The sequence below is a fragment of the Rhinolophus hipposideros genome (assembly GCF_964194185.1).
Source record: "Rhinolophus hipposideros genome assembly, chromosome: 13".
Lineage (NCBI taxonomy): Eukaryota > Metazoa > Chordata > Mammalia > Chiroptera > Rhinolophidae > Rhinolophus > Rhinolophus hipposideros.
The window spans coordinates 33,559,523-33,574,647 of record NC_138059.1 but is presented as its reverse complement, the minus strand read 5'-3'; the positions used below and the strand labels follow the sequence as shown (position 1 = coordinate 33,574,647).

General features: G+C 50.1%; 1 protein-coding gene across 1 annotated transcript; it reads left to right on the top strand.

Annotated features, from left to right (window-relative positions):
* Positions 1–6,187: 6,187 nt before the first annotated feature.
* KCNS2 (potassium voltage-gated channel modifier subfamily S member 2) lies at positions 6,188–14,261 on the top strand. The gene is made up of 3 exons (XM_081071018.1): positions 6,188–6,888; positions 7,544–13,206; positions 14,124–14,261. Exon 2 carries the CDS (start codon positions 7,587–7,589, stop codon positions 9,018–9,020), a length of 1,434 nt encoding a protein of 477 aa, XP_080927144.1. The 5' UTR covers positions 6,188–6,888; positions 7,544–7,586; the 3' UTR covers positions 9,021–13,206; positions 14,124–14,261.
* Positions 14,262–15,125: the final 864 nt, after the last annotated feature.

Below are 15,125 nucleotides of genomic sequence, written 5' to 3'. Positions count from 1 at the left end.
AATCTGTAACCTACCTAATAACCTTTTTACAACTTGTGACCAAGAACCAGGACAGATACCCCTCTTCAGACATGTGGTGTGAATAAGTTCAAGGCTGAAAATGTCATTATGAGAAGAGGGAAACAAAGTCCTGTCTGAGGCTTAGAGACCATTCCTCAGTGCCAGCTCAGGACACCTAGAGATATAGGGCACCATGGGCCTGTGTCCTCAAACAAAGTCCTTCCAGTTAGGGATATCTTTAGCCACCTTGTGGTAAGCAGTGAGTGGGGACTTTTCTGTGTTCTTTCTCCCCACCTTGGGAGAAATGATGCAGGATGTCTCCCAGCTTCTACTCATCCATCAGCAACAGAAAGTTTTGGTGTCCCAATTTCTCTTCTTCCTGCATCCTCCTCTACCCCTCCCAGTTACATGGGGCCCTATGATTAAATTCTGGCCAAAGGCATGTGGGCAGAAGCGAAGCCTGCCACTTCCAGACCTGGCCTGGAAAACCTCTCGTGCCATCCTCTATGTCGTCTTCCCTCATCTCCCATCTTTATGCAGAGGATTCCAGGGAGGGATTTCAAGGCCCTAGAAGCTGGCAGAGCTCTCGGTGGAAGGAGCCTGGGTTCTGGAATCACCATGTGGAAGGCTTCTCCCAAACATCCAATTAGACTGAAACATGAGTGAGAAATGATCCTTTTATTATGTTAAGCCACTGGGATTGTGGGATTTGACAGCAATTAGCCTACACTAATTAATCCTGCACCTACTCAAGATCATTAAGAGGGCAGATTTTGGAACCAGAGAGTCATGTTTGAATCTAAACACCCCACTTAATGGGCATCAGTAAATGAGGTTAATAATAGTACCCAAGAGAGGGCAGGAGGCAAGCAGAGAGTTTAGCACAGGCCAATCACATCATAAGCACTCAGTAATTAGCACTAGTCATGGATAACACTGAAGCACTTGCTATATGCCAGGCCCTGCTACAGCGCTCTTAAGTGTTTCTTTTAATTCTCACAATAACCTTGTAATATATATTAACCTTATAATAACTTTATATTATATATAATAACCTTATAATAACAAGCTAGGGACTGCCATAGATTTTAAAGACGAGGACCATGAGGCATGAAGAGGCTAAATGTTTTCTCCAAGGATGCATGGCTGGGGAGCTGGGGCCCGGTTGTCTGGCTCTGGTGCACACACCTCAGCCAGTGGCTTCCCTCTAGTGCTGCCTTCATCGTTATCCTTCTCAGCTTCATTTTCTCTACTTCTTTTGCCTTCATCAGTCCCCTGGGCGGTGGACCGTTGTTGAGACGCCTCTGCTCCCTGAACACAGGTGAGGGCCTTGAAGTAAATTGTCCTGACCTGGTGTCTCACGGGGCCGAGACAGTAGGGCCAGGGCTGGAGGATGGCAGCTTCAGTTCAGCTGTGATTCACCCAAAGAAGGCTCAGGAAAGGAGGGACAGCAGAAGTCAGAGGACACGCCTGAGGCAGATGGAGAGGAAGTTCCTTGGTCTCTGGGGCTCAAATTCCACAGTAGGCTTTTAGGAAGGCCTGATGGTCAGGTGAAAGATGATTAGACCCTAGAGGCGGGTGATAGTGAACCTAGGAGGCGTGTTGTCCTCTTGTTAATTTCCCATGAGGTGATCTTAAGTCTAAGTTTCAAGTATATTTTAATTATTCCAGTCTTGTCCCAGGATATTTTGGGGAATTCAGTAAAGGGCCCCAAGGAAGTGGTACCCAGGTGGCTCACAGGTAAAGCCTCCTAAGGAAAAGATACTTGGAGTAGGAGGACCAAGAGACAAGCCCTCACAGTCCCAAGCCCTCAGGAGCAGGCCCTGTGCATGCCTGTCGTGGGGCATCTGGTCACATTTTTATTAAAGGACTCAGAAAGAAGCCCTTCAGAAACAACCTTCTCTCCCTTGTCAACCTGCAGGGGCACCTCGGGGTGGGGGTCTGGCTGTAGGAGGAGAGAAGGATGGCCTCTGGGGATAAAGCCAAATGACCTAGGCAAGTACTCACATGTAATAAATTCAGTCCAGCATCCGGAAAACAATGTGCAAGCTATATAATACTTACTATTGTATTGCCTCTTGAGAAACACCTAATGAGGAATTGCATTCATAATATAGCAAAACTTCTTGAAACCCATTGTTCCCCAACTTTTCTCTCAATCTCCCTCACCAGTCCATTTTTCCCCCTGATGTGCCTCCTTCCCAAGGCTCAAACCCCGCTTCCCCAGCTCAGGTATCCCCCACCTGTTTCTCTCCTCTCTTCCAGTCTGCTTCCATCCCCAACAGTGTCTCCATGCCTTTCCACTCTAAACCCTCCCAGACAGGCCTGCCAGCTGCTTGTTTCATCCCCATTACCACTGGCAGCCTAATGTAGGCCCAGGAGCAGATCTCCTTTCAAGGAGGGGAAGAAACGATGACTTTTCCTAATCACAAGTTGTTTCCAAAGCAAATGATTCTGAGAGGTGGAGGCACAGGGGTTGAGGGGAGACGGTGACAAAGGCACCCAACTTTTATGGTTCCCCAATTCTGGGCAGGCACTGACCTAGAGTTAGGGTGGGGTTGATGTTCCCTGAGCTAAGACAGCCCGTGCCCTCGGTGCTGACCGCTAAGCTGTGCTTGAGCACACAGCTGCGTGTCCATGCCCTGAAAGACAAGGCTGCTCAGGCTCTCAACCTTGACTGCACATTGCCAGCACTGAGGGGGCTTTAAGAAAACACTAATTCCTCTGGCCCCATGCCAGAGATTCTGATTTAATTGGTCTGCGGAGAGGTTCAAGGCATCCAGGGGCATCTACTACTATGAAAGCTCCCCAAGGGATTCGAATGTACCAGGGATAAAATCCATTAGGCTAATCAATTGTTCTTGTGAGCACCACAGAGCTTGGAGGCTCCAAGTCACAGCCCCAGGCACAGCAATCCTTCCCCCCTCACACCTGTTCTTGAACCACCAGGAGGAACAAGAAGCGGGGCCGAGACTCTGGCTGGCACAGATTAATGTAAGATAGGAGTTGGAGCCTCATTCATTCATTATTCAATAATATATTCAATAACTATTTAATATAAGTGCTGTCAAAGAAATGATGGAACTGACTGGGGAATCTAGTTATTGGGCAGTTAGGCCTCTCTGAGGCGGTGACACTTAAATCGAGACCAGAGTGACAAGGAGAAGCCTGCCATGTGAAGCTGCCATGACAAGTAGAGAAGAGCAGGTGCAAAGGATCTGGAAGGGAGCAAAGGGGTATTTGGCTGGAGAAGAAACAATGGAGGAAACACCAATGGGATGATGTTTGCGAGCAGGGCAGGGGTGCATATGGAGGGTCTTGGAACTGTGGTAAGGAAGTGGCTTTCATTCTCAATTTGATAGGAAACCCCAGAAGGTTTTCAGAACAGAATGGCATGACCTGATTTGTGTTTTTGAGAGACACTCTGGCTGTGATGGGGAAGGTGGTTGGTGGGGTGTGGGATGGACATAGGTGAACAGTCCACCCCAGGGGGGCGTGGGCACCCCTGTGCTCACACCCAGAGTGAGGATGTGTGTTCGGCTCCTTTGCAGTGGAGAATGTAGGTCAGGCAGCCTGGCTCCCTCAGCCAAGCCGCCGGTGCAGCCCCCTCGCCTGTCAGAGAAAAAAGCCGACTCTGAGATGTGTGGGCTCAACTGACAGATCAGTGTTGGCAAGGAACACAGAGATAATAGTCTTCCAGATGCAGGAATGTGGGCCACTGCCTGGGGTCCCTGTGTGTCCGTTCCCAGAGTGCCACTTCCCTACCCATCCACCCCTTCAGGATCTCCCTGGAAGGCCAGCCCAGGGGCAGGCAGCTATATTTTAAGATGAGGGCTTAGACCTCTAAATAAACCAGAAACACAGCCAGCTTCCCTGGTATAGAAGGACAGAGATAGCTCCATTTCTCCTCAGCGCATTGACTGGGAAATAAACAAGTGGCTCTGCCTGTCACATACACTTAACCCTCTGCAAAGGCATATGTCAGACCCACAGAGCTCCTGCCTCCGCCTTTCCAAGAAAAAAACTGATGTGCCCCAAACTTGGGCTTCTCCTTGTAGTCTCCAACTCACCATTCTGTTCAAGGAAAGACAAGCATGGGGGCTTGTTCTTGACCCCAGGAGAAGCAAATAAATGGCAGGTATGGACACTGGGTCCCTGAGTGGCTGGGGGCATGTTGGCACAGCTCTGTCAGCTGTGGAAGGGGACAAGGGAGAGGGAGACAGACGGGAAGGGAGGGTAAATGGGAAGGAGGGAGATGGGAGGAGGGTAGCAAGAGCAGGGGCAGAGTGGAGAGGGGCACAGAGTGATCCTATTTAGAAGGGTGAAAGACCCAGGGGCCTGGGCAGAGCCCTGGTGGTCTGCAGGTGGGGTGGCTCTGAGTGTGGGAGAAACAAAGAGAAACAGAAGGCAGAGGAGGCTCTCTTTCCATGGGAGAAATCTCCCACGACCACAAAGGAAGAGGAATGAGCAAGAACAAAAGCCAGACAGGAATAGAAGGAGGAAGGCAGATAAATAAAGCAGGGGAGGGAGGACAACCCCAGCGTCATCAAACACTAGCATTTTGGGGGCACGGAGGAAGCTTCCAAATGCAGTAGTAAAAGGTGATATATGCATTGAGCTAAACCAGGAGAAGAATCAGGAGCAAGGCCAAGGGCATGGGAGTGGCTGGGAATGGTGGCCATGCAGCAGAAGCCACATAGACATATATATGGTGGTGAAGCGGAAGGGGGCTGTAAACCAGTCAATGAGAGGACAGGGGTGAAGCGCTACAAGAACCACAAAGGCTGCCCCACAGGTGCTGCTGCTAAGGGCACCTGCAGCAAAGAGATCTCACAACCAGCACCACCCCAAGGTTTGGGAGGGGGTTGAAAAAGAGTGGAAGAGGCAGCAACACAGCTATTTATTATACATGCATACACACACACACACACCCTTCTCTAAAAGCATCCAACAAGAGAAAGGAAACTTGTGTGGCCCTTACAACCTATTCTCCCTTCCCTCATGTGCCCGCCTCCCTGGAATCCCCTGCACTTGCAGAAGCCTGCAGGGAGGTGGGTTTGGAATCCTCTCAGCTGTCAGCAGACCTGTACATACTCCCATATACATGTCCAGAGGCAGGTGGCTGGCACAGGGACAGTTCTCCTCTAAGTGAAGCCAGGCTTGTTCCAGGAAGCCTCACATGAAGCCAGATTAAGGGTCCTCTCCAGGCCCTCCAAGAAGCCCCAAAGCCCTTGAGCTCCACAGAGCATCTGACTAGTTAGGATGACATTGTCAGGGCCACGTAAAGAAAGGGTGTGTTTCCCACTGTGGCTGTGGTGTCTGCCCTGTGAGTCCAGAGCATCCAGAACCACACCACGAGGGCTTTCCCAGGACTTCTGACCAAGGCCTGTGTTCCACCAGCTCACTGGTAAGCTCACATGGTGCATCAGTTTTTGCAAATGAGGACCATCAAAAGGGCTGAGAGACCAAGGGGAAGGTACTCCCCAGAAACTGTGGGTCCATTTCTCAGCTTGGGCCCTGCAGGCAGTGTCTTAAGGAATAATCCCAGGAGACCAAGAGCTCAGATCTAGGACAGAAGTCTCCTGGGGAATGAGGACACAGGTACTAAGCGCATTTACAGTGGACCCACACCCAACAGTCTCCACTCTATCAGCATACAAACAGTTCTTAACTTATTGGACCCTGTCACTGTCCCACTCAATACTACACTGTAATCAGCACACTGTACACACAGCCCAAAGGCCCCTGCTGTGCACACACACCACACTGACATGCCTTAGGTTCCCCAGTTCTGACACACTGTACACATCTCCCCACCCCTCAGAGGTCCCATTTTTATCAATGCTGCACACAGACACTGAAAAGTCCTACAGCCCTCAGACTACACACACACACCACCACCACCACCACCACCACCACCCACCCGCACACACACAACCACATACTTCCCTGCACTCTTCCAAAGCCACACACCACGTCGGCCTGTGCACATACAGCACCCACACAGAGATCCCAAACGGAATTCCGTGACTCCCTCCCACGCCAGTGGGGCCTGCCCTCCAGCTCCAGCAAACTAAGCTGAGCTCGACCTCAAGCTTCCTGTTCTCTTCTTCTCCCTCCCGCTGCCTTCCCCCCGCCCGCCCTCCTCCGCCCCCCGCCCCTCAGCTTCAGGAAACTTTTCATCAGGTCCCTAAGAAGGGGAAACCCGGAGTTCCTCCCGTCCTGCTCTTCCCGGGTTCGCGCAAGCCGCCGCTCATTTTTCCAGCTGGGATCCCCAGAGACCCAGTGGGGAAAGGTCACAGTAGGCAGTCCCCTGCCTGCGCCCCGGGGAGAGGAAGGGTAGCAATAAAAGCTGTCACCCGGGGGTGGGTGAGGGCTTGGGAAAGATGTTGGCCCTACGTGGAGCCAGGAGCGCAAAGGGGTCGCGGTGACGCGGAAGAGGAAAGCAGAGACGCTGCAGCGGCGGTGGCATTGCCAGTCTAGGGCGGCGGCCGCACCAGGGAATGGGGAGCTGTCCTTTCAGCACCACTGCGCGTGGCACCAGCTTGGCTCCGGCCCCGGCTCCCGCCGGTGCTTGTGATGCGTACTGTTGTCTCTCTTGGGGTCAGAAGGGCGTGCAGATCGATAGAGGTGGCTCTTGAGCGTCGGGACCAGCAGCCACCTGTGAGCCTTCTGCAAGTGCGGGCGGCGGCGGCATCTCCGGCCGGAGACAGGAGGAGACGCTCGGCGGACCCCGCCCGCCGGCCCACCGGGCGCAGACACAGGCGCACACACACTCGCACCCGCGCGCACACGCACAGCCAGCCCGCAGCGGCGGCCGCAGCGATGCTCGCCAGCAGGTCGGGGAAGTTTCCCGCCGGCCTTGGCCGCGGGCCCCAGTGCTCGCAGGTAAGCGCTTCCAGAACCCTCAAGGCGAGCCCCGGCAGCTCCGCTGGGTAAGGCGCGGCGCACGCGGCTCCGGAGCACCGCGCCTGGCGAGCAGGGAGGCCCGGGGCGGGGGGGGGGGGGTCGAGTGTGCTCAGCTGTTGGAGCTGGACACAGGGTACGCCAGGCCGCCCCCCTTCACCCAGCCCGGGTTTAGAGACTCGAGCAGTGAATTTCCCCATTCCTCTCCTGAAGCTACGCACCCCCATCTCGGCCCAGCCCTGCCCGTGCGCATCCCAGCTCTGATCCCGCCTGTCTGCGGCGAGCGGGCGGGGGCGTCTTCTCGGCCCGGCCACCGGCAAGGTCAGCTCGTAGCCCCCTGGGCTCCCAGAAACGCGGGGGCGCGATCCCTGCAAGCCTAAAACAAGCGGCATGACCCCTGGGATGGGGGTGGAGGCGCGGCCGTGCATGCTACTGGAAACATACCACCCCCCACCCCAAGCCTTTCCTTGAGAGGGGGCCAAACCCCAGAGAACCACTCTCCCTATCTCAGTGTCCTTCAGCACCCAGGGACCCGCCTGGAGAGGACTGGGCCCGCCAGAGACGGATGGGTAAACAAGGAGGGGCGCGGGGTCCTCAGTACATCGCCCTCACAGGACGCGGTTCCCTCCGCTTCCAGGTGTAGCGCCCCCGCGCGGCGCGGGCGGTCGGGCGTCTCCAGCATGACCCGCCAGAGCCTGTGGGATGTGTCAGAAGCCAACGTCGAGGATGGCGAGATCCGCATCAACGTAGGAGGTTTCAAGAGGAGGCTGCGCTCTCACACTCTGCTGCGCTTCCCCGAGACGCGCCTGGGCCGCCTGCTGCTCTGCCACTCGCGCGAGGCCATTCTGGAGCTTTGCGATGACTACGACGATGTCCAGCGTGAGTTCTACTTTGACCGCAACCCGGAGCTCTTCCCCTACGTGCTGCATTTCTACCATACCGGCAAGCTTCACGTTATGGCAGAGCTGTGCGTCTTCTCCTTCAGCCAGGAGATTGAGTACTGGGGAATCAACGAGTTCTTCATCGACTCCTGCTGCAGCTACAGCTACCACGGCCGCAAAGTGGAGCCGGAGCAGGAGAAGTGGGACGAGCAGAGCGACCAGGAGAGCACCACATCATCCTTCGACGAGATTCTGGCCTTCTACAATGACGCCTCCAAGTTCGATGGGCAGCCCCTGGGCAACTTCCGCAGGCAGCTGTGGCTGGCGCTGGACAACCCAGGCTACTCAGTCCTGAGCCGAGTCTTTAGCGTCCTGTCCATCCTGGTGGTGTTGGGGTCCATCATCACCATGTGCCTCAACAGCCTGCCGGACTTCCAAATCCCCGACAGCCAGGGCAACCCCGGGGAGGACCCTAGGTTTGAAATCGTAGAGCACTTTGGCATCGCCTGGTTCACATTTGAGCTGGTAGCCAGATTTGCTGTGGCCCCTGACTTCCTCAAGTTTTTCAAGAATGCCCTGAACCTGATTGACCTCATGTCTATCGTCCCCTTTTACATCACTCTGGTGGTGAACCTGGTGGTGGAGAGCACACCTACCTTGGCCAACTTGGGCAGGGTGGCCCAGGTCCTGAGACTGATGCGGATTTTCCGCATCTTAAAGCTGGCCAGACACTCCACTGGCCTCCGCTCCCTGGGAGCAACCCTGAAATACAGCTACAAAGAAGTAGGGCTGCTTTTGCTCTACCTCTCCGTGGGGATTTCTATCTTCTCTGTAGTGGCCTACACAATCGAAAAGGAAGAGAACGAGGGCCTGGCCACCATCCCTGCCTGCTGGTGGTGGGCCACTGTCAGTATGACCACTGTGGGGTACGGGGATGTGGTCCCAGGAACCACAGCTGGGAAGCTGACCGCCTCTGCCTGCATCCTGGCGGGTATCCTAGTTGTGGTACTGCCCATCACCCTGATCTTCAATAAGTTCTCCCACTTTTATCGGCGCCAAAAGCAACTTGAAAGTGCCATGCGCAGCTGTGACTTTGGAGATGGAATGAAGGAGGTCCCCTCCATCAATTTAAGGGACTACTATGCTCATAAAGTTAAATCCCTCATGGCAAGCCTGACGAACATGAGCAGGAGCTCACCAAGTGAACTAAGTTTAAATGATTCCTTACAGTAGCCAGGAGGACTTCTTGTCCTCAAACCCACATTGCTGAGCTGCCTCTAGTGCCTCTGGCACAGTCCAGGCACCTTAGGGTTATGGCATAAGGAGTATGCCCAGCCCCAAACGGGAGAGATGCATGGGATATGTGCCCCAGGTTGTTTTTACAGTATTTAGAATCATTTTTAGAGGATGGTGTGTCTGACACCATGCCTTTGAACCTTTCAATGAAATGACGCTCACTGGTCTTTGCATCGTGGGCATAAAATGTTCACCTTTCTGCTGGATGAGTGCCACCCAGAATGCTAATTTTTATGTTCACTGTGTACTCTATTCTAGTGCTCCTGGCCCAGAACTGTCTGTGAATTGTTTGTGAGGTTGTCATGTGAGTTCTGCACAAAATGCCTCCACAAGTCTGTCCAGTGGAAACACATCTACGGGGTCAGCAAGGGTATGATGGGATTTTGCTCACATCATGTGTAAACAAAATCTCAGTTCTTTATTCATTGCTTTCATTTACTTTTAATACCAAAACAAAGAGAATGTGAAGTTAAGCACATGACCAATGCAAGTCTATGAGTTGTTTTTATAAATTTTCTGTCGCTCTGTGACATGCATGGGCACACCGGTCACCTTTAGAACAATGTATGCTGATGTCCATGTCATAAATGTTGCTCTTTAGAGAATGTTACTCAGTTAAACATGTAGTGCAGACAGAAATGTTTTTACTAGAGCAGACGCATTAAGGACAGAGGCTTCAGCTAAACATAGGCCAAATGCAGGATACTTAAAGGATTTTCAAATCCAGGCCTCTGTTTTTCCTAGGGTGACCGTGGAAACATTTATTTCGGGCTGAGGATCCTGGTCTAGGCCATTTGACCAAACTTTGCTGTGTCTTAGATATTAGCATGTTTTTAAAATATTTATTTTTTAAAATGTTTAGAAATAAGGTCATGTTGTCGTCCTCAACTACAAAGAAATTGTTGTATTGTCTCCCTGAGGTAAATATTGTAGGGTTGCTAGCAAGGGCAGTAGCTTAGAAACTTTTGTTGCCTGCTCTGCAAGCTTATAAAATGAGAGCCATTTTATTTCCAAGCAGAATTTACTTCGATAATTTTGCTTCTAGGATAGAGTATGTTGTATATGATGCTCTAGTTGCCCTGGAGTTCCTGATATGACATGGAAACCTGTTGGTGTGGCAGTGTGTCCTCAAAATATACAAATGCATGGAGGCTGTGTTGTTTACCCATAATGGAAATACTGTAATCCTCATTTCCATTTCAACTGCTTTTTTACTAGAGGGGGGGTAGAGGACAAGAAAAAAGGAAAGAATTGTAAAACAAAACATTGCTACTGTCATAAATAATTACAAACTTCTTGAAAAGCTTAATGCTATTTAAAAGGCCTTTAAACTTCTAAACTTGTGCTGAAGGTTAAGAACTCTTGCCTTCTCCAAAATGCCCTTCCTCTTCTTCAGTTACCAAGGACATAACATTGTGAGGGGGAAGCTGGGTCCCTTTGTAAGATAGTTCTCCATTATTTTCTATGTAATCGGTTGCCTTCCATTATTGTTCAGTCTTTGGAAAGGCTGCAGAATCCAGGGGTCTCAGTGAGGAGTTAGGCAGGCTTTTTCTCCAAGACTTGGGCCTTCCCTAAAGAGACCCATTCCCTAAGAGGTCCAGTCCTTAGTTGAAGGTAATACATACCTCATGGGGGTGTGGTGAGGATTTTGTCAGAAGGTTTTGTGTACTCGTAGTTGCCATGGCTACTTCAGAGTGGGCGATGTGTTGGATGAATGCACTGGTCACTTATGACCTTGAGTCTATAAGTTCAAATCCTTCCATTAGACTGGAGCCTTCTAGTGCCTGATGGTCGCCTATCTACATCTGTTTCTCAGAAGCATCAACACAAGTGGGATGATTATGGGGCAATCAGCTACCAAGCTAGAAGAGCAGAGTTATTTTTCAGAATTTGCACATGAAACACTTGGCTTTGGCTGATGTTTCCAGCACAGGAGGGCAGAGAATTTACAAAATCAGCAACAGCTGCACTGAAAGCAGGTGATGGTACAAACTCGGGAGGACTGTTCAGTTTACCAAAGCTGATGGTATCAGGTTACTGAGCATGGGCTGCATGGTCAGTGACCTTAAAGATTGTGAAAAGTGGTGACAAAGAAGGAGGCCGAATAACTCAGTCAATCTCATGAGTATTCTTCTAAACAGTCAGGTTTTATCAAAAAAGAGATTCTCCTAGTTGTTACTCTTTGCAGATGTGAAAGCTGGAAAACTTGACTTTTCATTTTGGTAATGACTTGCATTTATCTGGTGCCTTTCATTAGGGGAATCCCAAAATGCTTTAGAGATTCTCTTTTAAATATATATATACTTTTACTTCCTCTTTTAAATATACTTGTATGTGTGTGTGTGTGTGTGTGTGTGTATAAAATTTTACTTTGCCCATCCTAAAACTTCAGTCACTTCTGAGCATGAGAATGCCCTCATAGCATTGAGTTCTCCAAGTGGTGGTTTCATATAAGAGGGAAAGCGAACAACACAGCTGGCTTGAACATTGGAGTTAATTCCCACAAAGAATGGAGATTGAACTGTGATCTACAGAGAAATAAACTTCCTCTCCTCCAAAGTACTGCCAAGGGAAGAAGTTCACAAGTGCTTTCAACTGGGCTGTGATGGACCTGGCTAGATAACATCTTATGTAGCAGTTTCTTCTGGTCCCGGGAGCTAATCAGGGATTCAGGTTAATTTTCTGCTCTGTTTCTAGAGTTAAGAATATAAGTATTAGGTGACAACTTTGGCCACCAGGCTGTTAGACTGACCCATAAACGTCGTTTAGGGGGGCAGTGGAAGCTTCATATCACTTATTTCCAACTGTTGGCTTGAAAGTAGCTTCACTCCTGACATTTGGAGGTTGTAACGTCAATGCCATTGGAACGAATGTATGGCCGGACTTCTCTCACAATATGAGTAATGAGCATTTTGAAAGTGCTGGTTGGGAAGTGACACTATGGCTTTCTTGCATAGAGGCCTATTGGTTATAGATTTGTGTTTTCTGCCAAACCCCCACATTTCTTATGTTTGCTGCCAAGGAGGGGCATGTTGTAATGCCGAGCTGATTTATAGCTCTTGAGGTAGTAATTGGTATTTAATATTTGGATTTGTTATTTCTACTTATCTTAGTAGTCAAATAATTGAACTATCTGCTAATTCTTGCCTCATTTCAAAGAAAACGATCCGTTATGCAGTTTGGCATAGCAGTAATCTGTACAGGCCGTATGTCATCTACTTGAAGGCTTAACTGGTATTTCTTGTATGTTTTAACAGCATGACTTGTTACAGAGTTGTAATTTTAAAAATTGAGAACGCTGTGTTTGCGATGTCAGTTTTAACACTCATTAACACACTACTGTGCAAGCACTGACAAGGCCTGCTGCAGCATTATGTCTGATGACCGCACTTCAGCCCTCGTGCCTCCACTCGGGAACGAGCAGTAACACTGACACTCAGGACTCCAGTCTCAAAGAGTATACCAATTAAATAGAAAAAATTATTTACGCGTCCTTCAGGCACTTCAATTACATATGGAGTGGAAAACACAACACGGGCATTCGACGCTGGGGACCAGATTTCCTGAGAAAGGCCGGCTTTAGAGTTGTTATCATCCTTTGCAGGCTTATAGGGCCGGGGCCCGTCTTTGCCAGGACCGAGAGCCACCAACCTGCTTTGTAGAAGGAATGGTCATTTATTCTCAGAGCCCTCGTGAAACAGGAAACAGACACTCCCTGCAGGATTTCCCCTTCCACACTGTCTTGCTCAGCACCACTAACCAGACTGCCACTGCCGACCCCACTGAACCCCACCTGGTGCCATCCTCCGCGCTGCTGTAATAACTTCCTGAGAGTAACTTGGGCACTGGGTAAGCGGAGTGTCCTGGCTGGTTTCGTGTGGATATGGCCGGGACACAGAGAACCAGCCCTGAGCACCCAGTAGTGACTTAGACTATGAGCCATTGCAAAGGTCACGGTGAATCTGCGGGAAGGTCACTGGCTAACTGGGCTCTGCTCCTGGTTTGACATCAACTCTGTGATCCTAGGCTTTACCACTTGGCCTCTCTGAGCCTCACATCCCACCGCTGCAAAAATGAGAAGCTTGGATTAGTTTATCTTTACAGCCAAGTTCTTCACCTCAAAGTAAAGACAGAATTTATGTATGTCCTCACTCCAGTAGTGGGCAGATCCCAATAGCCTTAATGTATCTTTTTTTTTCTTTTTTTTTTTTTTTACATCCCTCACACCGTGAACCCCCCTCCCCCCATCCACCACCACCCCGACCTCACACCGAGCCATCACATTATACACATAAAATTATAGTTGGCATTTAATGTATCTTTAAGCAGAGCAGAGGGACCAACCTTCTATTTTCTTTTGTTTCTCTGTTCAACAGCCAACCACGGTAGACAGTTTGAGGGACAACCATACCAGAGACACGCTTGGGCTGGCATCTGTGCCAGGTGAATCGAATTTTAAAACAACGCAATCAATGAGTGTCTCATTTCGGCTTTAAGCTATTGACACCTATTAATCCAAATTCCTGCTATTAAAACCCATTAGACAGAGGGGAAAATCACATTGATCCCTTTTGGCTTCAGGGCTCACTCTTCACCCATTTATGTTTATTCCCTTAGTGAAGCCCCCACCTATTAGCAGATCCCCCATCCCTGTTCCCATAAGGTTGTTGGGCCCCTAAGTGCTCTAGGGAGCAGGAGTCCTCTTCTTTGTTGGGCCCCTAAGTGCTCTAGGGAACAGGAGTCCTCTTCTTTGTAACCTGCACAAGGGCATGGCAAACTTGTCCTTGGTCTCTTGGTGGCTGAGAAAGGGCACTGTGGACCTATGTGCAGCCCGAAAACTCACACGCAGTTACCACATTGCTCGCATTGCCGCCAAGTGGGGCAGAGTGTGCCTTTTCCCTCCAGTGGGGTATAAATGGATGTTCAAGGATATTTTGGGGCAAGGATGCTTTGCATCTTAGAAAGAAAAACAAACACCTCCTCTTGAGGGAAGACCTTATGTACTGTATTCACATGTTTATTATGTCCTCTTATTTTTAGGAAGAATTTCAACTAGAATTCTACCCCAGGACCTTTTCTGGGTGTTACATCCAATTGACACTGTAGATCTGAAAATCTGCAACTTTTCCTCCTTCCATGACCGCATTTGTCAATGTCGTCATCCTCCTGGCTCAATTCTCTCAAGGAAATGGCTGTGTCTGCAGGTGACAAGCCGATGCTCTCAGAAATTAGACATAAACACGGCCTGAAAGACATGACCAGGGGGAAAGAGATACAACAAAGGAGGGAAAGAGAGCAGGGGTGCCTAGGAGCTGGTGCTACTTCCTGCAGAAGTTCCAGGGGACGGGAAGAAAGAAGCCAGGAAAAAGAAGAAAAGAGTACAGAAGGACAGAGAGAATAAAAGAAAAGGCAGAGAGACATGAAGGGAGAGAAAATAAATTAGGGAGAAGAAGAGAGGGTATGTTTCATAAAGTTACTTTAGGCCTTCTGATGAATTCACTTTATTTCCAGTCAACATAGCATGGTCGGAGCCCACCAGAGGCCTCCTGGGAGGTAACTGTTGCAGGAGTCAACTCCCCTCTCTCTACCTGACTCCTTCACTGCTCTCCCCCAACAAAGGTTCACCATCCGTTAGAACAGACATATGGAAACCACTGAACACCTTTTGGATGAAGAGGGCAGTGAGGACACAAGAAAAGGAAAGGTAAATGTTTTCTCTTGAAGATGGGACTTCTGAGTTACAAACAGAAAGAGGACCAGGTGTTGATCAGACACAGGTGGTGGTGGGGATCAGGAACAGAGAGAGGGAAGGGAAAGGGAAGACACCTTCATGAACAGGGACCTGCATGAGCAAACACAAGGAGATCCAAGCAGGCCAGCATGTGGGAGGCACATGTGAGTCAGCATGGCTGAAAACAAGCAGGAGATAGTCAGAGGAAGGCCATGGAAAAGGCTCGAGCTTCGTTCTGTCACCAGGGTAGAATATCCTGACCACATTCATGCTGTTGGAACATGACTCTGGCAGCCACTTGGAGGTGTGGG

What these genes read in the sequence shown, in the direction of transcription:
- KCNS2 (XM_081071018.1), top strand. Translation starts at nt 7,587, where the DNA reads ATGACCCGCCAGAGCCTGTGGGATGTGTCAGAAGCCAACGTCGAGGAT.